The sequence below is a fragment of the Dermacentor silvarum genome, chromosome 1, assembly GCF_013339745.2.
Source record: "Dermacentor silvarum isolate Dsil-2018 chromosome 1, BIME_Dsil_1.4, whole genome shotgun sequence".
Lineage (NCBI taxonomy): Eukaryota > Metazoa > Arthropoda > Arachnida > Ixodida > Ixodidae > Dermacentor > Dermacentor silvarum.
This window is the reverse complement of record NC_051154.1, coordinates 367,647,014-367,674,805: the sequence shown is the minus strand read 5'-3', so window position 1 is coordinate 367,674,805 and position 27,792 is coordinate 367,647,014. Positions and strand designations below refer to the sequence as shown.

Below are 27,792 nucleotides of genomic sequence, written 5' to 3'. Positions count from 1 at the left end.
AAGGGCAGCGAGCATATTCTGCGGTTGTTGACCTTGTCTCTGGGCAAACCCATTAGGTCCATCCTTCCAGCGTAGGTTGAAAACGCTTCCATCCTGAAGAACAGTGAAGATCATAAATTATAACATCGCAGTTGGAACATACAAAACAGAACTCGTTTCGCATCGCGGCCGAGTACTAGTTGTGATATGCTAACCTTAATTCCCAGAAACGCATTTTTAAACGATTGCGACCAATTAGATAGAAATAAGTGCAAAGCGCACACCTACACACGTGTTCCTTGCAATACGCACAGGTGGTACTATATTTATCAGGAGCTTTTTGTTCGCTGCTTGTTGGCACAACGATTTACAGCATCGTTGTGGTGTTTTCAAATCACCCAAATGTTGCCTCACCACCGGACAGCCATGTACGACTGCGCACCATTACTATCACAAATAAAAACCGGGAAGTAAATAGCACGATGCTCACCTGTTGTCTTTAGGAATGCGGTAGAATTTCACGTCGCATGGCTCACTTCGTCTTGATGTGTTCGTACACCACTGAACCTCACACGAACAGCGACAGCTGCGAGACATGGCGAAAAAAAAAAGCCGACAAACGTGCAACGGTAGGTTATCACAGGGTTACCACTGCTAGCACGGAAGGCGAAAAACTGACCGTATAATGCCAGAAAAAAAGTTGTGTGGTTTTGGCCGTTATCAGCCAAGCCGACGACGAGCGCTGGCCGCGCCGCCGATAGTTGAAGGCGAGAGAGAAACGACAAAGTTGAGAGAGGGTTGCAAAGAAAAAGAAGAAAAGCGATTTTGGTTCCGCATCCATCTCATGGATGGCGCTGCAATTCGCGTGAACAAAAAACCAGCGGAGTTTCCGGGGCCTGTTTGTACCGCGAAACGGAAGTTTTGCAAAATGCAATTTTGCGTTTTCGTCAGAGTAACGAAACGTGACGTGGAGCTGCAAATATTATCGACTAAAGGCCCAACCACACGCGGCTAATCGTACGCGCCTGACTACGCGTCATGCGTCTGCGTCGCCTTGCGCGCTCGTCCTACGCGTCTCGAGAGGGGAGACGCACAGCCCGCGCGCGCGTCAAGCCGGACTTGATTTTGAGCGTCATTTTGAGCGCACGCGGCGGAAGTGGCAGCCCCGACGTCACGTGGCCGGCATGTGATCTACCGGCGGCTTGGAAACAGGTTGTCGAAGTTTCGGAATCGGACCGAGACGCCGGGAGTCGCTGCCGAAGTTTCGCCAGCGATGGAAGGGATCAACAATGAAGCTCTGGTCGCCTGCGTTGAGGCTCGGCCTGCCCTTTGGCAAGCGAAGCATAAACATCACAAAAATAAGCACATGACGAGGTGCTTGTGGACCGAGGTGGCGAGGATCGTCATGCCCGACGCTGCCCACAGGTAAGTGCTCGCTATATTATACGGGTGTCATACGAGAGCACTTTCGAACCCGATCGAGCCCGATCGGGATTTGTGTTCACAATTGCCTGTACCGCGCAATAAGCGTAGAGCCGATGGCGATCCAGAAATTTGATATCGCTCGATCGCCATCGAAAGCCTGTGTGGAACCGGTATAAGCTGCCTCTTATCAGCCAACTCTCCGATGTTTAAAACGCGTTTTATCTGTGCAGATGACGTTATCACAGCGCTACAGAAGTGCTGGAAATCCCTGAGGGATAAATTTCGCCGCCTTCTGAAGGGACTGCAGGAAGAAAAAAAGCGCGGCGCCGGTGCAGACGACGTGCAGGACGACGTCGTCTGGCCGTTTTTCGAGCAAATGATGTTCCTGCGCGACACAATGGAATATAGACCGTAAGTGATTTTGAAGTTTCAATCTTAGCCGACGTGTTGAAAATGAAACACGGGATGCAAGTGTTTTCCGTTTACTATGTTGACCGGCGATGCCGTATGTTTATATTGTAGCAGGTAATGGGCCGAATTTGTGGGGCCCCAAAATCGCGCTTACATGAGTTAAATCGACGCGTAGTATGCTTATATTCAGCTTTGTCTAACTGGCGATAAAAGATGTGTGCGTCATCGCTACTGCGATTATCGCATATTTCGTTAATGTGATCTGGTCAGGGCACATATATGCAGTACAAGGATAGTTTTGTATATTTATTTAGGTACCCACAAAGCCGGTTTTTTCCTTGCAGTGTGGAGCAGAGAAAGCAGAAAAACAAGTACAAAATAACACCTAAAGTAGCACATAAAAACCTAATGTAATAAAGCACAGGACAGAAGTGCAGAGAATAGCACATACAAACTAGCAGGACAACCTAAAAGAAAAGGACTTGCCTGATGCACGCGCGCGCGCGCACACACACAGACACACACACACACACACACGTTGTGTTAGGTGCAAGTGGTTTCCTTTGATTCTTTGCACTGATCCTAAAAGGCAGCGTGCAAGTGCATAGCAGTATTTAGCCGAGTATTGAATATTGCTATATTCACGTCTGTCCGGGGCACTGCAATGAGCAGCTTTAATTTTGCGTTTTGTTCCTTGCCAGCCCTGTGCAAATCAGTGCTCCATCACAAACAATCAAATTTTACCTAGCTCGCTCAAGGATTCATTCAGTGCCCTCATGCTGTAGGAATAAATGCACCAAAGTATTGACGGCATTGTGTGATTGATAAATGCTGGTTTTTTGTGTCTGCTCAGCGGTGTCCTTACCTAATTATCAGCCTGCGGTGACTTTGTGGATCCCAAGCGATGTGGTTATTGGTTTAAGCAAAGCTTTCACAATGTTTGTGGAGAACGCTGTTACTGCTTAGCAGACATTTCCCAGTAGAGACTACACGATCCAGTTTACTCTCATTTGCACTGTGGAAAAAGTTATTACTGGAATTTTACGTGTCTAAACCGTGATCTGATTACGTTATTATATCCGGTATTTGCACTATGTCCGGTACTGGTCACTCGTGCAAGACTGTAGCCGGCAGTCAGCTGGGATGACAGTGGCTCAACGACTACATTAATTTCAGTATGATGCCTTAAGTAAGACCTATTTGGCAAAACAGCAGCAGCAGCAGCGGTGGGAAAGTCGAAAGAAGAGGCAAAGAAAGCTTTTGTTTAAGAAACCTTCTGGAGGGGTTCGCTCGCTAAAATCAGCTTCACTGGGCCAACAAAAAACCTTGCATGGCAGATGGCAAGGTGACAAACATGATTATACAAATCTTCCTAAATACAAACAACAATTGCACTGACTGCTACATTTTACATAGCTTTGCACTGTGTTTATACATACACTGAATTAAGAAAAACAGTTTAGTATGACGTGAAGTTTAAAAACAAATGAAAGGAAAACAGTTACAAGCCGAGAACATTTCAAGTAAGAAACTGTAACAACAGGAAAAAGCCTCATGTTAAAACATGACATAACAATACTATTACTGAATGTTGAGAGAGTAGAAACATACATCTTTCAACATGAAATTTATTAAGTGGGCACACTGATTAAGTGTAGTGGAATGCTAATTGATGTATTTCGAAACTTAAGCATTCCAGATATGCACTCTTTCGAGTACAAGGTATCACTAGGCCTTAGGCACGCAGATCTCATGGGGAACGGCTTAAATGTATGAGAAGCAAAAAAAAAGAAAAATACAAAAGCTACATTTCAGTGCATGCAAAAAATGTTCATTCTGGTTGTGTACGCAAGCTCTACAAAACTGACTCAGAGTTTCGGCGTTGCTTTCTAATAAAATGACACCTTAAAACAAATGTGGATGGGCTTGAGCCATTACATATTTTTGCCCTTAGACCGGCACATTATTTGCACTTTTGCAATGTGTGCAAACCTTAATACGCTCACATGCAGGACATCCGGCAACCTTCCATCTGTGCCCCCATCGAGTGAGGAGGAAAGCGCTGCGGACATTTTAACAAAGATGGGCCAGTTTTCTGATCTGGCATCGCTTGAGGTGCCGTCACCATCCGGTGAAGCGTCGCAAGCGACACTGTCTACGGTGTCACATGAGTCACTGGAATCCCAGGACATTTTGGAATCTCTGGAATCACCGGTGCTTCAAGATGTGCTGGTTCCGGAGACTTCCGAGGCACACCACAGCAGGCCGCAGTCACAAACATCGCTGCCCTCAGCAGGCAGTCACAAGCAAGGGACGCTGGGCAGTGTTCCTTCTGAAGCAACATCATCAAGAGGGGGGAAAAGGAAAAAGAAAGATGACGGTCAATTAATATTAGAGCAATTGGGCAATGTTACATGTGAAATGTTACATGTGCAATGAAAACATGCAAACCGCAGGACGACCTCAAATGTTTTGTTTCTCTCTGCTCAAAGACATCAGAGAGGTCCCTGAGGACAGGCGTCTCACCATGAAAATTAAATTAATGCAAGTAATGGAGGAATTAAAAAATAGTGTTTAAAAAATAGCATATACCAGTTTGTTAATGTACAATTTTGATTTATGCTATATTTTGTGTTTTTGTTTGAATTTCATTCTTATAATTTATTCCGTTTTATGTTGTAATTGTGCATTTATTGTTTGCATTTGTCTATGTGAAGTTTTGTCGTCAATAAGTTAAATTATTGTTTTCCGGCGAGTACTGAAGCAATGTTTCAGCATTAAAACAAATAGTAACAACATGTATAGAAAAGTATGAATGCTGCTTACGGTATTGTGGTGAAAGCAGTAAACGTATATATATATATGTATATATATGCCTGCCATTGTTGCTTGCATGACTTACATCACTGGAGTGGAAGTAGCTGTAGGTCATGGAGCTGCTTCACGGCTGCTTCCTTTGACACACCAGGTTGGTTCCACTGCCAGGGGACTTCACCAGCACTGCTGCAGAAGTAGGCCATCAGAAGATTTCTGGCATCCGCAGCTCTAGCTTCAAAGTTTCTGGCACGTGTGGTGCGAAGTGGAAAGTAGCCCTGCTCCGAGCCATCCCTTGGCATGCCTTGCCGCCAGTGCCCCGGCACAACATTCCCAAAACTGTCCTCCCTGTCTGTGAAATGATGCACGTCTCGATTAAGGATGGACAGGAAGTTGTGCAAGATTCAAGCTGCTTTGATGACAAAGTCAACATTCTCAGGCTGCAAAGGGATGGTTCGGAGGAGTATGCGCCACCGGGCTACCGTGATGCCAAAGGCATTTTCCACGCACCTCCTGGAAAAAAGGAAAATCATTGATTTTTATTCAGGCTGATGCAATGCAATACCTTCCTTTAAACAAAAGAAAAGTGCGGAAGGGTTGGAAGCTCTTGCTGGTGCATACTTAGGGACAGCATACTACTTTGGGATACAATAAAAAAGGTAAGCCAATACGAATGCTTGTTCCTGTGTAGTCATGTCTCAAGTTTTTTTCTTTCTTTTCTCTGTTCCCAAGTATTCAACAAAAGTCATTGATGTGAAGTGTGAAAGGTTAGCTAGCAACGAATTGTTATTCCATGAGCTCTCACACTAAGCATCAGCTATTATACATATTAAGCTCGTTACATATTTGTTCTATGTGTATACTGCCACTGTACATTACGGCCTTGTACCAATAGAATACTAGCTTCCATGTTTAATTTTGTGGTACGCAGCTGTATTTGTGCAAAACATTGCATGTCATACAATACGACACTTAATAGTGAAATTATCTCATCTGCGAACTCGTGACACAAAGTTGAATGAAAACTTTTTGTGCAATTTTAATAGATGTCGGGCTTTTCATGGGTTTGCAGTAGCAAAGTTCACAGAATTTTTGGTGAACTGGTCGTATTTTGTATGCATTTCTGTTTCATTTTAGAATGTAACCATGCTTACTGCAAATCAGTAATTTTATCGTACCGTGCTCGGCTCAGTCGGTAGTTGAACACCCTTCGTGCATCATTCAGCTGCTTTGCTGGAAATGGACGCATAAAATCGCTGCGTAGCTGGAATGCCTCGGCCCCAATGAAGGTGAAAGGTGCAACAGTGGCCGTTGTTCCAGGAAGTCGAGCAAAAGCAGGCACAGAGAGGCGCTCCTGTCGAAGGGCTTTTCCAAATGTGGAGTTCTGGAAGACACCACCATAGCTATGACGGCCTTCTGCTGCAACATCTATCATGATGTACTTGTAGTTGCTGTCAACAACAGCCATCAGTACCACAGAAAAGGTGCCCTGAAAATTGGTGTTCAAGAATTACAGCAGAGGCACAAGTATGCCTAACATGATGAAAGGGGGACAGGCAGCTATTAATAAGCAAAGTGAAAGAGCATATTTGTAAATGTCAGGTGCATCCACTACGTGGGTTTAAGTACCAAGGTTACATGCGACGTGGATAACAGGGGCAGCAGTTATGTCGCAGCCTTGTGAGCTCGGGCAACATGCATTGCCTGTACAGAAACCAAAATGTAGAGTTGACAAACACAAGATTGCGTGCATTTGTTTACATACAGGGTGTTTCATTTTAGCTGCACCAAATTTTAAAAAAATTGCCTGTGGCAGATAGCACAATTATAATCCTTGATCTAAACTACTCGATGAAGCGGCCATTACTTCCATGAAAAATCAAAATGTCTAATCGAGTAATTAACCTAATTACGCCAAGTGACCTTTTAATTATTTATTTTACGGCACATATCTTAATCTACTAATTATAGCCGGTGAGTTCGCAAGGCGTATCCACTTGGAATGAATTCTCAGGACTGAACCAGTTTCTAGATGTTAATTTTCAAAATGTCCGACGTAATCCATGGGCAACTTTATTTATGAATTTATTTTCAAATACTGAAGCCCTATGCAGGGGTATTGCAGGAGTGGGGTACATAGAATACATAAATGAAAGAAGTCGAACAGTAATATCACACCAATGCTTCTACAAAATCAGATGTCGCCATTTCAGGAACACAACCGGGTAAATTATTCCAGCTTTCAATGACTCGGAAAAAAACGGTGTTTGAATACGTTAGTGCACGCAAAAAAGGGCTTTAGGTTAAGGCTGTGGCCACGTCTAGTCGGAAGAGCACTAGCATGCATGCTTTTATGCTTCCATGCATAAAACAGCGTTTTCTTCAGAAAGTTAACTGGGTGGGCGTTCCGCCCATGCATGTGGTCGGACACTTTGAAAAATAATATCTCAAAACTGGTTCAGTCCTGAGAATTCGCTCCAAGTGAATACGCCTTGCGAACTCACCGGCTGTAATTCGTAGATTAAAAGATGTGCCGTAAAAATTATTTTAAAAGTTAATTAGCTAAATCATGTTAATTACTCAATTAGACGTTTTGATTTCTCATGGAAATAATGGCCGCCTCATCGAGTAGTTTAGATCAAGGATTATAATTGTGCTATTTGCCACAGGCAATTTTTAAAAATTTGGTGCAGCTAAAATGAAACACCCCGTAATATGTAACGCAGCAACACATGTGTAGCACTGCTTGGAAAAATGCAACCTTTCACTAAATCAAACTATGAATGAAAGCATTAAGATTGGCATCACGTAGTTGGTAGCAACTGTAAATCCAATCACACACTTGCATAATTATTTCAGTGGCGTCGATACACCTTATACATGCACAAATTTACCTTGTAGTTGAAGTACAAGCTGCCAGAATTCCGAGGAGCAATTATGGCAACGTGTTTTCCGTCAACTGCTCCCAAACAGTTTGGGAACTGCCACTGTGCGGCAAATCCATCGGCAATCTGCGCCCGCTCAGACGTGCTTGGTACCTGGAAATATCCAAAGCAACAAGTACTGCTCCTGTAATTTCTCAATACAAGTGGCTGAAAGGAACAGTGGGAATTCAGTTGTGATTGTGCAAAATCACACGTCTCTTTTAGCTACACCAAATTTAAAAAATAGAGCAATATAATTCACAATGAAGTTATTACTATCATTGGAGTGTCCAGATTGGCAGCCTCTAGGTAATGAGTCATTTGTAGAGGTGGGCGAATTTTCGAAGTTTCAAATATGACAGAAATTCCACACCAACCATTCGTATTCGAAAATGAACTATTTGTGTGTTTTGTATCGAAACTAAATAAATATTTTGCAAAAAATAACTGTTAAGGTTCGTTACTGTTCTTCGTCTCCTAAACAAAGTAGTGTACCACAAATGATCAAAATTGAAACAACAACAACAAAAGTTTCGAAGCAATGCAGGCACAAACTGACTAATGCAAGCTTTGTTTTTGGTTTTGCAGCAGAAGCCTACATTACAGCCTGTGATTTTTGCTTGTGGTCTATCATGTAGTCTTTTTTGGCAGCCTAGTCATGCATCGTTTTCTCTTTTACACTAAAATAAGTGATGCTTTTTTTGCAACGGGCCCTATTACCTATGTCTTTGGCGCAGAAGTCCTCCAGCAGCTTCGTTTTCCCACAACTTCAGATCTTTATTAGGCAAACCATTTATTTAGCGTTCATGCAAAGCTTGTCACACAGCAGCCATTCATTTGGAAATCTTGTTTCCAACCAGGCCCTAAGAGGTTCCGATTATTTGTGCAGTTTTTTTAATCCCACACGATTTTGGCCGCACTTGAATGAGGCGAAATGCAAAAATGCCCGTCTGTTTGCGTTGTACTGCACATTAAAGAACCCCAGGTGGTCAAAACTAATCCGGAGCCCTGCACTACGGCGTGCTTCATAATCAGAATTGGTTTTGGCACGCAAAACCTCAGAAAGAAGATTTTGAAATTGATCCTAATTAAGCCTGACAGCTATACTTTTTCTCAGTAGTCAGTACTGGTGTGGTGCTTAGTTATATCAAAAGAAATATTGCTGTTGTAATTATATTAGTCTGCATTTGACTCTTCGATATTCGATTCACATTTGACAAAGTTGATATTCACCTACCTCTAGTAATTTGTGCAAGTAACATGTGTAACTAAGAGTTACGTATTATAACTTTTTTATGTTGTTGTCGGAATAAAGTAGAAATTTAGGAGAACCAATGAAACAAGTGATAGGTTTACATACAGAGCAGTACTTAAACATGTGTGCCAGCTGTGTCCCTCACAGCTGTGTGACATTACCTTCATGTAGTGCCTTGCCTTGCCCAGATTGCTCGACAGGCCACATGAATGCACACTCTAGCCGTCTCAATCCCCACACGGTAAGCCAAGGCAACGTCTTTTATGTCTTGCCCGGATGCCAAGTAGCTGGAATGCAAGTAGGAAAAAAATTATTACCCATTTTTCAATTGTTGTTTGCACATTAATTATGATATGACTTGACATGACAATGATTTCCATGGCTATGGGGGCATTTTTTGGGTGACATACGATCAAAATTTAATTTGGGTAGGTTAACTACCACCTTTGTTTAATACTACATGTGCAAGCATTCCTCAGCGCATGTTTTACAAGTTGCACAAGGTCAAAAGCGCTGAGGTAGCTTTTGCGTGATGGCACTCGATGGCAAAGTTTTTCGATAAAGTTAGTCATAATTGCTACACTGGTAATGCACACAGTTCAAACTTGCAGCCTCTTTGACCGATGTGAAATACTTTTTTTTTCAAGTATTTTTTTTTCATGCGCATTGTCAGTTGCGTCGCTACTATTTTTATTGTTTTTAATCAGCGTTTTGTGACCCATTCCTTATTTGCTTATGCGTTTTATTTAGTTGTGTATAATGAACCAGATTATATACTAGTTTTTTTTTCATTCACGCGCATTGTCAGTTGCTTCGTTCTAATTTATTTTGTTTTGTTTCAATGTATTGTGGCCCCTCCCTGCTTTGCTTACCAAAAGACAGCTGGCAGTATGTAAATAAATAAAATCAAATAAATCACATTCAATCACAAAAAAAAGAGTTTCCTGTTTAGGCTGCACATTCCGTATTCCTCCAATTGCACATTATTTCTGTAAGGGCAACTAGCCTTTACAAACCTCAATGCTATAGCAAGTCGTTCTCCAGGCTCCAGGGGTTCTCGAATGTGGTGCTGCCGTGTGAGGTCCTCTGCGACAAAGCTCAATAGCTTGTCAAAAAGCTGCGGCGTCATGTGGAAGAACTTATAGAAAAATCCATGGTCACCCTGACGCATTCGTTGCATCTGTAAAAAATGATGCATTATAACTTGGCAGAAGGTCCGTGCGCCCTACCCATATACACATGCCTGCATCAGGAGCTGTACACTTTTCAATGACACAAACATATAGCCACTAGTCATGATTAATTTTACCCCCTGCATTGTTTATATGCTTGAATACAAACAGTGTGTCGGCAAAACAGAACAGCCAGTGAATGTTAGATTATAAAAAAATTCGGCGTCCACTGCCAAGAAACTTCCGAAAGCATTCGCACAGCATTTTAACCTGCCATGTCACTATTTAGGTACATTACACCTCATATTGTAGTCGCACTTCCGAGAGACAAAAAGTATAGGGAATCATATCTCATCCACAAGTTTATTAAATGACAACCAACACGTATGAATGTTTCAAACAGTGCTCTTGAATTCATTTGCTACACTAATGGCACACATATAACTAGCAGTCCTTAACTCTTTTGTAGGGGTGTGCAAATACTGAATAGTAGATTTAGAATCAAATATCGAATCAAATAAAGAAACAAAAAACAGGATATTGAATGAAATATCGAATAACAGAAAATGTATTACAAAACATAATGTTTACAATTTTTGTGCAAGAAAGGAGGGTGCTGCACAAGCTCTGTATATACGGTATGGTCTACTGTTAATGAAGGGGACTCCAAATTAGCATTCCAGCACTGGTGACAGCTCAGTTCTACTATATGAAGGTCTAGAAAATACTTGTTTTATTAATAGATTGTCTGTTGAATAGAATCAAGTACTTTTTTCTTTCTGAAGCTGAAGAATTAGTTACGGTGTGTTGTACTTCATACGCCTACACGGGTTATACTGACGGCTGTGGAAGCGGCGTTAAGTATCGTCACCGCATATCTAATATACGATCTGCGTGCCATCCCGGTGGCTAATCAGCGCCCGACCTTCGCCCATGCCTTTTTTGTGTGTGTGTGCTTTCCGAAATACGCCCTGATCTTGTCGTTCCCTCCGTTCGCGTACGTCGCGTTATCGTTTCGATCGGTGCTGTCAACCTGGACGAGCCTTGTACCGACGAGGCGGTGCCACTAAATTGCGGCGTTCGCGCGCTGTGTGTGCGATTGATCCCCGCATTACTGCTTAACACTAGACAAGGCCGGCTGTAAAAAGGGCGAATTGCCCGTTTTACAGCATACGCAATGGTACAGCGCTCGCTAAACTAAAACTGTCTACTTTCACTTACGTCCCCTATGCGCGCACACAAACACGCTGATATAGAAAGCAATTTCTGTCCCGACGAAGACAAATCCCCATGTGGAAATAGTGGCTCCTTGTTCTACTACTGTAGATCATGGAAAGAGGTTACTTACAGCCGTATAGTAAAGTCCTTCTTCTTTACGCCGTTGAAAGACGGGCCGGACCCACCAAAGTCGCTGCAAACGCTTTCTTCATTCCCGCCGCCTTTGCAAGAGCAGCAGCAGCAAGAGCTTCGGTGCAAGAAGCAAAAGCTTCAATCTCATGTAGTACATTGCGGGCGGCGAACGCTAAAGCTTTAGAAGCTTGCGGATTAACAAAATCTCGATAGCAACGTCGTGCGGTCGCGCGCAGATGTCAACTCCAGTCGTGGGCAAGCAGACGCTATCGCGCGCACGGGTAGATCAGTGATGATGTTGATGATCGATGTAGTTTTGTTTAATAACAATGTGTAGATACAAATGGCGTGCATTTCTCCATTTAAAAACAATGTAGTAGATGTAACATTGATAAATTAAATAGAAAGGACCAGCCATAATGAATTAAAGCTTTTCTCAAACCGAAACGTTTCCGCCGTCACTGGTCTGTCAGCCCTGTGCTACGCGCAGTGAAGCGCGCACGTTTGCGCGTATCGTGTGGCTGGTCGCCCTTCCCTTCGTCACCCGCGTACGCACTCGGAGACGCGTACGCTTACGCGTACGCGCAGCGAGACGCGTATCCCGTGCTACGTGTGGTTGGGCCTTAATACTTTTTCGTGGTCCTTGGCACCTCTATTGCGACTTTAGTGCTTTAAAAATAAAGTCGACGGAAGAGTGCAGAAACCCGTGCAATGCATCTCCAATTTCGCGAATATGTGGTGGCGTTCCAAGATAGCCGGCATGTCGGCTTGTTGATTGGCTGAAGGAATATCCCCGTGAAGAGCGTCACAGGAAGGGCTGTTTCGTAAACGTCAATTTGACGTTGCGTGACGTTGCGCGAGGCCGCCATTGCAGAGATTTTCCGCCATAATTTGTGGTGCGACGAGCCGCGCGAACTATGGTAATGAGCAGCCATTTGCAATAGAAGTCGAGAGGCATGCGTATCGCCGCATTTTCCCTGTCATTTGGGGCCATGTAAATCTTTTGTTCACCACGCGCGCTCATAGCATTTGTATCGTTCATGAATAGTGTTGGCATTTGTGTTTTGAACCATCATTTTTATTAAAAACACGTTTATTTGAAATAATATTCGTTGAAACTAGCAAACTTTCTGCGGCTTTTTGCACGGTTCAGTACTGCGTTTGTATTGTAAGCAATATTAATCACTTTTCGCGTCATCAAAGGCTATGACAAAGGTGACTAATTTATAAAAAGAAATGTGCGCAAGGCGTCGCCTCAAAGTTTCCTCTCGCGGTGCGAGTAAGCAGCGAAGTGCCCAAGAGATGGCAGTGCCGGCGCTTACGTCGCGCAAGCGGATACCTATGGCGCGCGCACCGCTATCGATAATATTCGGCCGCTTCTCAGCCAGACGAGTCGTGCTGAGTCACTTGCGTTTCACGAGATAGCGATAACGCGGCCTAGAGCGTGCGCTGATCATCACTGGCAGGTCGCGTATGTTGTCTCAAGGTAGAAAGCAAGCGCGTGGGCGCCAATATGCGATGACTCATTCCATTACCCGAGGACACGCATCCTAGCTAATGAAGCAGACGACAGTTTGTGCCCATGCAGACGACGGAAGCGAGAAACGATTTTGATGGAATAATCGTACGCTTTGAGCTAGCTGCTTTATTTATACTGGGGAGGAAAACTGTTTTCCTTTATCAATAACGCTAGGTTCAATGCCTACATTACAGTTTCTTAGGCGAAATGTTAAATTTGCGTCACGTTACGAAAGCAAAACGGGGCCATCAGCGCCATTTTGTAAGCGTCGCGCCTACGTCACGCCTCGAAGAAAATGACGTAACGTGACGCAAATTCGATGTTTCGCCTAAGAAACTGTAATGTAGGCATTGAACCTAGCGTTATTGATAAAGAAAAACAGTTTTCCTCCCCAGTGCAAATAAAGAAGCTAGCTCAAAGCGTACGATTATTCTTTCAAAATCGTTTCTCGCTTCCGTCGTCTGCATGGGCACAAGCTTTCGTCTGCTTCATTAGCTAGGATGCGTGTCCTCGGGGAATGGAATGAGTCATCGTATATTGGCGCTCACGCGCTTGCTTTCTACCTTGAGACAACATACGCGACCTGCCAGTGATGATCAGCGCACGCTCTAGGCCGCGTTATCGCTATCTCGTGAAACGCAAGTCACTCAGCCCGACTAGTGTGGCTGAGAAGCGGCGGAATATCATGGATATGAAATCCCTATATAAGAAAAGTACTGCCATCCTTTGATAAAAGCCGCTTCTCTCTCTCCTGTATCTCCGATTGGACGATGATAGCGCGCGCTTTTCACTTCTTTATATTTTCTTTTGTTCCACCTCAGAGCCATGTTGAAAGTCCGCAGCCAAAGTCGCCGGCGGCGGCGGTGTTGTGCCATAGCACCTGCCATCATCGCCACCCGTCCCTCTCGGTCCTGCCGACTAGTCGCCAACGGGACGCGGCGACACAATGCGACGCGGGTGCCTCAGCAACCGCCCTGTCTGGATCCTGTCAACGAGTCGCCAAGGGGACGCGACGACACAATACGGCGCGGGGGGGACCTCGGCAACTGCCCCGTCTGTGTCCTGCCGACGTGCAAGCAGCCCCGGCCATCATCGCCACCCGTCCCTCGGGGTCCTGTCGACGAGTCGCCAGGGGGACGCGACGACACAATGCGACGCGAGTGACGTCAGCAACCGTCCCGTCTTCCTCCTGTCGACGAGGAGCCGCGGCCAAGGGGATTTAAGGAAGAACCGGCCCATTGTTAAGCCAGAGAGTCGCCACCAGCCGCCCCGTCGGTCTGGTGCGCTCTTATCTGCTTTTGCTGCTTTTACTAGCTATCACCAGCTAATGGCAGCTATTACCAGCTATTACCTGCTATTACCTGCTATTCCTGCTATATCTGTACATATTTGTACATATTGTATAAAGCTTTCGTCTCCTCTTCGCCTGCTTCAAGACTCAGTCTCTCGTCCCCGGACCCCGAATCGCCATAGCGGGCGCCCGGCCTGAAAGCTTCAACGTGGACTTTCTAGGTGCTCCACCGCCGACTTGGCTTTCGCAAGCAAAAAGTAAAGAAAAAAGCAAGCGCTTTAGGAGAGGAGGCGGCGGAGGAAAGAGTAGATGGCGGTACTTTTCTTTATATAGATAGCGTTGTGTGCGCCACAGGTATCCGCTTGCGCGATGTAAGTGCTGGCACTGCCATCTCTTCTGCACTTCGCTGCTTACTCGCACCGCCAGAGGAAACTTCAAGGCGCCGCCTTGCGCAAATTTCTTTTTATAAATTAAATAGTGACTTTGTCATAGCATTTGATGACGCGAAAAGTGATTAATATTGATTACAATACAAACGCAGTAGTGAACCGTGCAAAAAGCCGCAGAAAGTTTGCTAGTTTCAACCAATATAATTTCAAATAAACGTGTTTTTAATAAAAATGATGGTTCAAAACACAAATGCCAACACTATTCATGAACGATACAAATTCTATGAGCGCGCGTGGTGAACAAAAGATTTCCATGGCCCCAAATGACAGGGAAAATGCGGCGATACGCATGCCTCTCGACTGCTATTGCAAATGGCTGCTCATTACCATAGTTCGCGCGGCTCGTCGCACCACAAATTATGGCGGAAAATCTCTGAAATGGTGGCCTCGCGCAACGTCAAATTGACCTTTACGAAACAGCCCTTCCTGGGACGCTATTCACGGGATATTTCTTCAGCCAATCAACAAGCGGACACGCCGGCTATCTTGGGACGCCACCACATATTCGCCAAATTTCAGATCCATTGCACGGGCTTCTGCACGCTACCATCCACTTTCTTTTTAAAGTGCTAAAGCCGCAATAGAGGTGCTAAGGACCACCAAAAAGTATTAGTTGATAAAATTTGCAGCTCCACGTCACGTTTCGTCATTCTGACGAAAACACAAAATTGCATTTTGCAAAACTTCCGCTTCCCGGTACAAGTTTCAAAACACGTGACCTCTGGACAGCCAATAAGACAGCCAAGATGGCGGATAATGGCGGCCGTGCAGCCGCAATGAGTGTCCAGAATAGAGCCTCTGGTGTATTGACCTTGTAGATATGTTCAATATTGTAACCCCCGTGTGCAGATTGTACTAAGGTGCAGTGTTGCCAGGTCCGACGAGGCGGCGTAGCTAAAAGCTAGAGGAGTTGTAGCCCAAATGTAGCCAAACAGAAAAAAAGTGCAAACTATTTCGTAGCCTAATGTAGCCGTTTTTATTTGCAATTTTATTTGTGTATATATTTTCACAATCGACTACGGCAGTCCTTTTTTCCACAACCCGTCGTAACAAAATGTCCATGCCGCCGTGACGATCGGCCCTTCACATCTACAACAGCGACATCACGCTTGCACAGAACACTTTTTGGTTGGCCCCAGAAGCTCTCAAGTTCCAGCGAATCGCTGCAGAGGGCAAATCAGTGCTTTTATTTTATGACAGATAGTACTAAGTTATTATTTTTAGTTATTTAAAGTAATATTAACTATAAGAACTGTGCTTTTTAGCTGTCGTGAAAACAAAATAATGTTTAGCGTCATCGATCTCTCACGTTATCTCTGCCTACGGCGTAGAAGTTCAGCTGTCCAGCGATCTGCACCGGCGACGTGCTCACGGCTTCTTTTTTGATGAGCTAAAACAAGTCTTTCGCGCTATGATATCTCGCTTTATTTGTCTCATCGTCCTATCTTATTTTCTCGTTTTTTTATTAGCTTGGCCCGGATTAGCTGGGACACACACTACCTATATAGCGTCAATTTACATCAACCTGGCCCCCATCTTAGGTCTCTAGCACGCCAAGAACATGCGTTAATAGGACAGGCAACAGATGCCACTCACTGTCTGAATCGATGTAAGCAGAGCTTTAAAAAAATACTACACAAAGAGGCACACTAGTGTAAGAAGCGCGCAGTCGTTTTCGGTGACGAGCACGTCCCGAACTTGCTCGAAATGGTAAAAGCCGCGACGGCGCACAAAGAGCAATGGTAAACAACAAATTGATAACAGTGGTAATGCTGTGAAAACCGGTTACTGTAAAAAAACATGTTGATGGCTAATAAAGTTTTAGAATAGGGTCCACTAAAATTTGGGGCCCCACAGAGCTTTGCGGGTATTTGTGTTCGGGCATGCAGAAATGAAGAGTTTTGGAATACACGTTTTGCGTTTGCGGATAGCGTGTTGCGTTTGCAGCGTCACTACGGCGTCAAAGAAAAGCTGTCATAAATATTAAAATAAAATATACTATTTTATGATAAGAAAAGTAATTTAGACCTTCGTGTTCTCGCCTTTGATTACAATTTAGAACTTATTCTATTAGCAGCATGCAACTTGTTGCGCTTAGTTTTAGTAACCAACTTTACGCACTTTCACCCAGCCAAGTCAATCCATGATAGGCCGACGAGTCACGAAATCAACAATTGAATTCGGAAACAGTGGCGTGTAATGAATCATCTTCATTACACATGTTAGTTGAGAGAAAGCGATAACCGCACTCACTTCTTCTAGCTTACGAACTTCACGCATTACCATGAATCGAGCCAAGTTTTGTGCTAGGTTAGAACCATCGCTTTGATGGGCGCCGCCATGTTTGTTGACGAAAGCTTTTGGGGTAGCTTTTGGGACTCCCGCTAAGTCTATGAAATAGCGTACCCGACGCAAAATACAAACACAGTTTCCGTCTTGCGCATTCGCAGTGGCTTCGACGCTATTTCTTTGGGGCCCCAATACGTTTGAGGCCCCTATTCCAAATCTCTAATAATTTCTGGGGTTTTACGTGCCAAAACCATGATATGATTGGGAGGCATGACGCAGTGGGGGACTCCGGATTAATTTTGGCCACCTCGGTTCTTTAACGTACACCTAAGTACACGGGTGTTCCTGCATTTCACCTTGATCGCAATGCAGCCGCCGTGGCCGGGAATCGAACCCGCGGCATCGAGCCAGCAGCACGACACCTCACAAGCTAAGCTAACACGGTGGGTGAAGTTTATGTGACGTGGTGCACTGATGTCATCGTGGCAAACATGTTTCGATATTTGCAGAATGAGTATCTGCATCCACGACGTTACGGAGAAACCATCTAGAAGTACAAGCAACAGAACCCACCTTTGGCTCGGGGTCTCGCTCCCATTCTTTTTTATACGTTCTCGCATTCTTGGCCCACTTCCCCATGTTTGGATTCTCCTCTCTGAGGAGGATCCGATCTTACGTCCAACCTATCGAAATGAATCTCGAATCTAAGCACGAAGTGAGTGAAACAACTTTATTTACGATCCGGCAAAAAGGAGGAAGGGATAGGGGAATTAAAGCAAGACACTAGCGTGCTCGAACGTCCCGGAGCAGCAACCTACTCGCGTCAAACCCGTGGGGGCGCCGCTTTCGGCCTCTGGCGTTCCAGGATGCTAAGCACGTGCTGGACCACGTCTCTTTGATTGCCTGGCTCTCGGCTAATGATCTTGCTGCTCATGGCAGTTGGAATTGCTGCTTCTTGGATACCCGGCGGTGGCGCACAGTCCCAGAGGAGGTGTCTCTGGGTGGCGCGTGCCTTCTTGCAGTGTTGCCATATATCCGTGGTGTATACCTCCGGGCAAACGTGCTTTGCCCAGACGGGGGTCCATATGGCTTGTACTTGCAACTGCCGTAGTGTGGCTGCGTCGCTGCGTTGTAGGTCGAAGCACGAAGAAAAATTCATCTAGCTGGAAAAGGAAAATGGCAGTAAAGCTTCGCGCCAGAAACGTGGAATAGGTTGAAAGCTGTGCCCGGCGCGATACTTCATCCGGAAGACATGGCCATGAACCCACTAGGAGTGTGCCCTCCACCCGTGCTTCCCTTCTTTCATGTGCGCGCCACGATCGCCCGACGGCCCCGACCCTATGTATTGCTCTCCCTTCCTGAGCATAGCCATGTTAGTACAGTGTACTGTGAAAAGCGCACCACTCCCAGGGTCATCCCGGGGATCTGGTGCATAACGGTCAAGCAGGGTGTAAGTTTAAGTGCATCAAAGATAAAAGCCACCGGCTCAGACAACAGCACAGAGAGTGAGGGAAAGGAACGGGGAGGTGGGGGGGTCATTTTGCGCGCGCACACACGCACGCGGCCGGCTCAGTCAGCTAAAATACAGCCTTCGAGATTTGCTTGTACCCGATCAGAACCAACTCTGGAGCGTGGATTAGGGCGCCACTTATAGCCCAAACAAAGCCAAGTCGCAGATTTTCAGTAGCCCAAATATAGCCACATAGCCAACTCGTCCAAGTCGACGCCAAAAAAATTTTCCCGTAGCCCAATTTGGCTATATATAGCCAAACCTGGCAACACTGCTAAGGTGATGTATCTGCACAGAAAGTGATAAATGTAGGAAAAAAACACAAGAGTAAAATTTGCCAACAAGCTTGATACCGAACACGCTTTGTAGAACACATTGAACACAGATAGGGGTGAAATGCACAAAAGAAAAAAAAAGACAGGGTAACGTGCACTAGATACACGGTAAAGAACCCATGTGGTCGAAATTAATCGGCTTTGATATCACCGCCGAGCTACGCGATTGGAACTTCAGCTCGCCGCGCCTCCTCGTTTGGGTCACGAGAAGCTGGTAGACGACATCGTGGCTTAGTGCGCATCGTTTCCCGCTATCAACCGGTGTGCACGTCCCCGCAGCCGGATGGTCCCTTTCATAGATTTCGCTGTGATATGGAGATAACGGCTTTCGCGATTGCCGTGCTCTTCGTTTGTTCACGCAAAGGAAAAGAGAGAGGAGCGAACGGTTTTAAAGAAGACGCCGAACTCCCCTCATAGGCCACATAATGTCACGCAGCCACTTAATGTGACCCGACTGGTCAACGACTCCTATATAGCAGGCCTGTGTACTCTGCTGTATGACGTCATGTTACTTGGACCGAAATTTTCACGGCCAGGCCCAGCGTGACGAAAAGCGGTGAATTCAAAATCACCGCGACTTACTCGAGATTAGGTTCTACGGCAGTCGGGCAAGGAAGCGTGAATTGCAGTGCTGTCACGGAGCGGCATATTTTGGAGAGTTCGAGTGGTTTTTGACGCCAATTAACGGCCGCCAAAAACGTGGTGCACTCACTATGCGGCGTATAATTTCGATTAGCGACACGCCGAATTACGGGCGTCAAAGCGTCGTGGCCTCACGGGGTGCCATCTCGATTCGAGACGTGACACGCCGATTACCGACCCAGAAGTGTGCGTGTACGTCTGCGTGGTATGCCGGGTTCGACCTTGGCCCTTGACCTTGGCAGAGAGGAGAATCTGCCGCTTTTCGTCCATGGTGAAAGGGCGCGGCCAAGACTTTGGGAGCTAGGAGCCGTGAATTAGGAGAACTCTACATATTGGCAGTTTCCCTACATAGGGAACTAGGGAAAGGAGAGGCTATTTAAGCGCAGGTTTTGGGCCCTGCTGATTAGTCTAGAAGCTGAACCTATGCGCTGCTGAGAAGCCGTCGGGGGCTAGTGCCGTCCAGTATCGCCTGGGCCGCCTGGCCACGTCGGAACTCCGAGGAACTTCTTGACGTACGAGACGTCAAACCAGCGTCTGCAACGAAGCTCACGGTAGTTCGCCTCAAGTTAGCTCAACCTGCTTGAGAGAAGACGTCAAATCTAGACTCCCGGGAAACCCAGCTCAGCAATTCGCATCCACCTCGACAAGATCGGACCGCCAGCATTCTTCGGGAAAGGTTGTGCACCGACTTCCATGGTTATGGACTTGCTGCTGCTGCCCGGCCATGCGTATGACACCATTTGTTTCCTTTTGAACTTTTATTTCTTTTGAACTTTGTTTTAGTGAAAACTGTTAAGTGTATTCTTGTGTATTTGATCCTCGCACTGTTTCATTTTTATATCTGCTTTTAATTGCTCGTATTTATTTGTCTTCATCATTGTGTTAAATTAAGTTCAGGTGTGTTAGTCTGTCTTGTGTTTTTTATTATTTTATTTTATTAATTTGTGCATATTTATCAGCTGACTAAATATCTTGTTTTTTTTTACTTCCGACCTCTGACTCTTTTCGCTGTGCTCGCTTGAGTACGGGAACAACCAACCAGCTTGTCTACCCCGTCGATCGACTTCGCGCCTACGACGAATTGGGGACAGCTGTGACAAGTGGACAGGCCTCGCGCTGTCTAGGAGGCATTGGACTAGTGCGGCCCTGGCAATTGAAACATCTTTCTGCGAGAAAATAAACCACGAGGCACTGCAGGCAGCTGTCGCTACTTTTCGCAGATCCAGGGACTTTAATCGTGCAGCAGGACATTGTACGCGCGATGTACGCTGTGGCGGGTGCACGAGAATTTTTCTTTATTGTTGTCTTTACTACTGGGCAACGCCGCAATTTCGGGATCCATATATACGCGAAGCTTTCGAGTGCAATAATCAACCATTTTAATGCTACGGTACGAGCGTTTGTGTATTTATTTGCCATTTCATTGACTTGTGCTGCGGCGTCAATAATGCGCTAATCTGACGCACAAATCAATAAAGATTCCCGCTTCGGGGTACGCCAGAGAAAGTACAAGTATAGACCTGCGCATACCGCTTCTTAGATGGCGATGCGACTTTGGAAAGGTTTTCTTTTTTTTCTGTCTCGAAGTAGTCGTCCTTATCGCACTAAGAAAAGTGAGATATCAGTTAGCGATCTATCTTCTGCATTATAGGTCCTCGGAGGGTTTGGTTTAGCGGGAAAGACGCCTTCGTGGAACTGTCTGTTTCACCTCCTAGAAATTTTAGAAGTTATTTAACGACTGTCAAGATCTGATTTTTCGAGGAGGCGGCAGCACCCACTAGACCTCGGTTCACCTCGGTTCACTAGACCTCGGTGCTTCACCTCGGTTTATATCAACGGCACACTGAAAAACTAAACACAGAAAAAAAAACTGTGGCTCCAATCCTAGCTGTGAAGGTGGTTGGACAGCGAAGCTGTAAACGACACCCACAGCGATTACCCATTGTGACATTACTTGAATTCACACACGTGGCTGTACAAAACGTGAACCAGAAACACTGGTTTTACGAGGGTTTTTAATGACGTCAACCCCTTTCGAAGCAGCTGCAAACCTAATCTTTACCGGAACGAATCGGAGGGTGTTCCTATTGTTCACAATGCGCCTTATCCTCCATCATGTGTTTTGATGCTTGTTTTGTGGTTTTTCTTTTGAAAACGAGTGTGGAGCTGTATGCTGTATGCCTGATTTCAAAGAGCTATGCTGTTTGTACTCAATTTTTAGCCTGACGTTTTTTCGTTACGACGACACGAAAATTTCCTTGGCAGGTAGAGGTATACCGCTTCGCTGTAAAAAAATACCGGTCAGAACCAAGCTTCGATTGATGTCTTTCTAAGCGATATCTTGCGCGTTATACGGCAAGAGACGCGCTGTAGATTTCAGTGACGAACGCGTCTCTCAGCAGTGCAGGGAAAGCGGTACTCTGATTCAGCACTAACGCGTGTAGAATCACAAGGCACGGGGTAATGACCCTTGTAGAAATGCGCCGCAGCACGCCCTACAGTGCGATGAGAGACGGGCAGCAAGTTACGGGGATGAACGCGTCCCGTAACTTCTTTCGTCATCGTCAGCTAAAAGTAAATCGGCCGTAGTGTACGGTAGTTTAAAGAAGAAAAAAAAAACCTTTTTTGCTTTACTTTACAGCAACACTTCCAGTAGAAGTGCGGTTACCAGCAAAGAACTGTTTTGCTCCGCTGTCCACAACTTCCCGCCTGCGACCACGGCTTCAAACATTCGATCACTGTATTGTTGATTGTCGGGACGCTGTGTTCTTTTGGGACGTCTTACAAAGAAGGTTAAGTTGAAGCTACGTCCTCAATGAAAATGTTTGAAAAACGTTTAAAAAAGTTTGTCTATTTTTCTCGATAATTACATCGCAAGAATTAGCTTGGTGGCCGATGAACACTGATTACTGGGCGGCGCAGGTCTCAATCGCATATTCACAATCAGTTTTATTTAATAGCTTCTAATATCAGCTGGAACCCCTGTACAAGCGGACATTTTTGTTCTTGAATTTGTCCGAACATAGTACCATCCCCGACACAGCACGGACAAGCAATCACTGGTTTTCTGATATTGATTATTAAGGTTTTCATCGAAAGCACTCACCGTGTAGAAAGGGCTCATTCGTGGAATCAAAGAATCTTGAAACTCTATAAGAAGCGCGAGAAATGTGAATGATATGTTAGCGCAAGAGGAAGAAGAAGAAGGCGCCGAGCAGTGCGGATGTGCTCACATCGGCTCGCGATTTTCTCAACGTTTTCAACAGTTCCTACAGTAGGACCCACGGAAAGTTATACCTTTTCTGAAGCGGCAAGTTCCCAGGACTCCGCCGATAGTGTACCTTTATCGGTGCGTGGACTTTTCTTCTATTTGTGCGACTTTGAAGCTCTGGCTACCCCACGAGGCTGCCAACCCTAACGGGCTCGGCCAACTCTCGGCGCGTCAACGAGGGTAGGCCTTGGCCTAGCCCTGCGCACAACTACTAAGCAGCGGGAACCCATGCCTACGACTGTGGCCGTCGAGGGAATGGAAATCAATCCCGAAGACCTTGACGAACCGGGATGGAAAACCGCCTTCGGGGCAGACGCAAGCAACCAACGAGCACGCCGCCATATGGCGGATTACCCAGCACCCAGAACACGCCGGTTGGCAGCCGCACGGCCAAACCGCCGGCAAGGAGCCTCATGAAGAAGATTACGGAAGCCTCGAGACTTCCGCAGCTACCCAAAGATCAGGCCAAGGTCATCGTACACCCCAAGGCAGGCCTCGACGTATCCAAAGCTGACATCGTACTACTCGCCCAAGCTCTGGCCATGCGGCGGCCTTGACGGAGGAGCAATCCAGTGAGGGCACCGTGTGCCCAAAAAGGTACAGAACATTCTGATCATCTCTACCCCTCACGATGAAAACGCGAAGGCGTACGTAAAGGTCCGCAAAATTCACACGAAGCTCGGCGCTTTTGAAGTATCGGCGTACGTCGCCGCTCCCGAAGGAACCTGCAAAGGTGTGATTCGGAATATCGACCTCTCTCTGGACGATGCAACCCTGACGCGATTGATTGTGAACCGCAGAAATACAACCGCTCGCGAAGTCAGAAGAATCAAAAGCACGCAGGTAGTCGTCATTCTCTTCGATGGCATGCGGGTGCCAAACACTGTATTGTGTGGCGCCGCCCTCGTTCAGTGCTCATTATTCAAGCGGCAGGTGGACGTATGCTACGCATGTGGACAAGTGGGTCACCGGGCCGACGTTTGTTTTAAAAGCGAAGAGGAAAGGAACAAGTGCCGCGGCTGCGGAAAGATCAAAACTTCAAACAATGACGAGGAGAAGCACCAATGCCCGCCCAAGTGCGAGGCATGCGGCGGCCCCCACGTCGCTGGGGATCGCGCGTGCAAACAGCGTTACCAGATCCCATACATCGTAAGGCGTCGGCGCAGAAGGCGACGGCTGAGAGAGCGAGTTGCGCAGATTGCCGGAGGAGACGACATTGACGTCAGCGGCACCTACATAAGGGGGCTCGACAACATCCGCGACCGCATTCGGCGGCTCGGCGACGCGAGAACGCTCGCGATCAGGTGGGCGTTCCCGCTCCAAGGGGCGCTCACGCTCCAGGGGACGCTCCCGCTCCAGGGGACGCTCTCGCTCCAGGAGGCGTTCTGGCTCAAGAATCGGCCAAAGGACGACCTCTAGATCCCGATCTAGGTTCCGTTCTCGCTCGGCGAAGCAGACCACCTGGTCCGACAAGGTCAAGGGTACTGGATCATCGCCCAGTATATCAAGGCAGAAGGCGGTCGGTAAGGCACAGCCAGAGCATGCGTGCGGTTCCCGCTGTCAGGCGCTCGAGGCGGAAAATCAGCAGCTCAGGAGAGAACTTAACGAGCTCCGCGAGGCACTAAACAGCGTTAAGGCACAAATCACAAATCGCGAGGTGGTCACAATCGGAGAAGCACGCCCGCTAGTGGGTAAGTTAAACGCAAAGCCCCCAACCCCGAACCAGTCAGCGAGACGGAAGGGACGAGAGGAGGAAATGGCGGACCCGGATGAGACCCCGACTGATGCCGGTGCCGTCGGGCCAGCCGCCACAACTAAGCACATCAGAGGCAAGCTAACTGCCAGACTAGCTTCCTTCGAAAAGCGAATTATGGAGCTGTTCTCCAGGATAGAGGAACGAATTACACACTTAGAAAGACCCAAGATCCAGCCCAGAGGCAGACCGTTGGCGTCGGCAGAGCAGCCGCAAGAAATCCCAAATCCCGGAAATGGTGAGAAAGGCCATTATATAATCCCCAATAATCAAAATGGCGAACGCAAAAGACCTAAAGATTTGGCAGTGGAATTGTGCGAGTTTCCAGAGGCGCAAGGCCCCCCTAGGACAACTCATCAGATCAATAGCGGAAAAACCGCACGCGATTCTGTTACAAGAAACGTTAAGCGGCGAAGAAATCACCTTCTCAGGTTACCGCGCGATAGCGGACAAGGCGGAAAGAGGTAGAGGTATCGCCATTCTAATGAGGAAAACATATCGTTTATAATGCACGACGCTCCCTCATACAAGGCAGGACTCGAAGCTCAACTGTGGAAATAATACCGAGCAGAACAAGCAACGCGAAACGTATTTATTCTTACACGTATACGTTCCCCAGCGGATAGAAGAAGGGATTTCAGGGCGCTTCTGGTCGCTCGTCGGAACGCATGGCGAAAGACGCATCCCTGATAGTTGCGGGAGACTTTAACGCCCCCAACACGGAATGGGGATATGATTACTCAAGCACCCAAGGGCACGAACGTAGCTAACACCGCCGCGGAGCTCGGATTAACGTTGATTACAGATCCCAGGCTCCCTACCAGAATCGGCAATTTGGTCAGTCGTGACACGACACCGACCTCACTTCCTCCGAGGCGAAGAAGGCACGTGGGACAACTCCAAGAGGACCTGGGCAGCGATCACCGTATTCTAGAAATCCTAGTGCGCGTAAGCCCCAAACCACCAGGAAGTACACGTACGTGGACTGGGACCTGTTCCGCAAAATAAGAGGCGAAACGGCCCCACTAAGCGAAACCTATACTTAACTGATACAAAATCTTAACAGCGCGGTAACACAGGCGACCAAAGAAATCACTACAGACATAGAGGCACCTAAAATGGATTCGAAGCTTGCCCATCTCCTGGAGGCAAAAGAATGCCCTCTTGGAAAGGTGGAGGACCTGTAGACTCCACCGCAATACTCACGGCGAGAATCGCGCGCCTCAATAGGGAAATCGAGTCCTACTCATCCCAAATCGCAAGACAGCAATGGGATGAAACAAGTGCAGAAACAGACGGTCGCATGCGAAGGGTGAAGGTAAATGGAGCCTGCTTAAAGATCTCCTTAACAGCGATAAGCAATCTAGGAGCACACTCAATCTCGCGTCGGATAGACTCGTAAAAAAACAGTTCTCGATAGGTCTCACAGAGAAGGAGGTAACCGAAAACCTAGCTTACACATACCTCCCCCTGGCACACGGTTCGGACCGCCGGGGCGAGGAAATTGTGTACGAAGGCCATCTGGCGCCAGATCTGGACGAGCCATTTGAGACGTCCGAAATCAGACACGTCCTGTACAACCTTACCAGCAGATCGTCGCCGGGGCCCGACCGAGTCACGAATAAGCTCCTTAGGAACCTGGATGACAGGGCGCGCCCATCGAAACACTTAAATACGAGATCAACCGGGTATAGAATTCCGGCCAAGTCCCAGAAGACTGGCGCCACCGCCAAGTAGTACTCATCCCTAACCCGAGTAAGCCACCGCACATCGGCAATTTGAGGCCCATCTCTCTTACGTCCTGATCGCCAAGGTCGCGGAACACGCGATCCACAAAGAATCGTTGCACATATTGAGAGCAGGGAACTCTTTAGTCACAACCTAGTTGGGTTCAGACAGTCCCTATCACACAGGACGCTATGCTTCTTCTCAAGAGGGCTATTTTTAATAAGACCCGTGATGTAAGGGGAATCCTCGCGCTGGACCTCGCCAAAGCTTTCGACAGGGTCAAACACAGGCACATACTGCGAGAAATTTCTGCCCTTAACCTGGGAAGGAACTTTCACGACTTCACCAAATCCTTTCTGGCAAACCGCAAGGCGCACATCAGGCTAGGAAGGGTTTCGGGAGGTCCATACGGGCTGGGAACCGTGGCACCCCGCAGGGCTCGGTCCTCTCCCCGCTACTGTTCAACAAAGCCATGCACAGGCTTTCCGCTCGCCTCGCCGAGATTCAGACAGTGGGGTCACCACCATTTACGCGGATGACATTTCGATCTGGGTGCCTGGAGGATCAATGGCCACAATTGAACACTGATTACAGAACGCGCTAGAAACCATCGAGGGATTCCTCTCCGACACGGGGCTCGATCTCTCCCCGTCCAAATCGGAACTCTTGCTGTACAGACAATCTAGGCAGTGGGTCAGAAACCTCGAGCCTCTGGAAAGCCTTCCGTAGTTATCTAAGCCAAAAACGGACAGCCAATACCGAGGGTAGACTCGGTCAAAATTCTAGGTCTGCTCATCGACGCCAAGGGTTGCAACGCGTACGGCTCTCAATAAGCTCTATGGTCAGGCTGGAAACGTCATCAGAATGATCACCCGCATCTCCAACCGAAGAGGCGGGCTCTAAAGGAGGACAATCTTATCAAAGCTTTCCAGGCCTTCTTCCTAAGCCACATTACATATATAACCCCTTACCTTAATTGAAGCAGGGCAGAGAAGGCCAAGTTAGACGCGCTTATAAGAACGGGCCTCAAACGTGTGCTGGGACTTCCCCAGTCACGAGCACGGAACGACTACTGAAGCTAGGGCTCCATAACACGATAGATGAAATTATTAAAAGCCACTCGGCGGCGCAGGTTTATAGGACTGTCGTCCAGCAAGGCAGGAGTTAGTATACTAAACGAGGCAGGCATTAGGCCAGGAATGACCCGGAGGATAAAGTCTGTCTACCTAAAACGTTAGTTCCCTAATCAAGGTAGACCCGATTCCGCGCAACATTCACCCAGTACACAATCAGGGTAGAAGACGTGCGAGAGCTCAGGCAATCCTCAAATAGATCACTCGACAGGGACTACACGCTCTATTCGTAGACGCCGCTAGATGCGACAGTGAAGACGCGTTCGCCCTATCGGTAGTGGATGCGAAAGGCAATCTGGTGAATGCGGCCTCTGTGCGCAGCAATTCTTCTCACGAGGCGGAGGAGGCGGCTATCGCCCTGGCCATACACAGCGCACATTCTCCCCTCTTCGTCTTCTCGGACTCCCGTACAGCCGTTAGGTCCTTTTCGGCGGCGCGCGTATCGAAACGGGCGAATAGAATTGCGATCAACAAGCTCACTAATTTCAGTCAAATTGGCACGGAAGCATATTTCCACATTTCATGGTTCCGGCCCACCTGGG

General features: G+C 46.9%; 1 protein-coding gene and 1 long non-coding RNA gene across 2 annotated transcripts; one reads left to right on the top strand and one right to left on the bottom strand.

The window, feature by feature from the left end:
- The first annotated feature begins 1,416 nt into the window (after positions 1–1,416).
- LOC119445332 (uncharacterized) lies at positions 1,417–5,165 on the top strand. The gene is made up of 3 exons (XM_037709647.2): positions 1,417–1,815; positions 3,828–4,211; positions 4,784–5,165. The coding sequence occupies exons 1-3, from the start codon at positions 1,607–1,609 to the stop codon at positions 5,163–5,165; spliced, it is 975 nt and encodes a 324-aa protein (XP_037565575.1). The 5' UTR covers positions 1,417–1,606.
- A 3,815-nt stretch (positions 5,166–8,980) lies between these two features.
- LOC125942778 (uncharacterized) lies at positions 8,981–11,382 on the bottom strand. The gene is made up of 3 exons (XR_007465350.1): positions 11,329–11,382; positions 9,825–9,988; positions 8,981–9,095 (listed from the first exon to the last, which is right to left on the bottom strand). It is a non-coding gene; the product is annotated as an uncharacterized LOC125942778 (long non-coding RNA).
- Between the last annotated feature and the right edge of the window lie 16,410 nt (positions 11,383–27,792).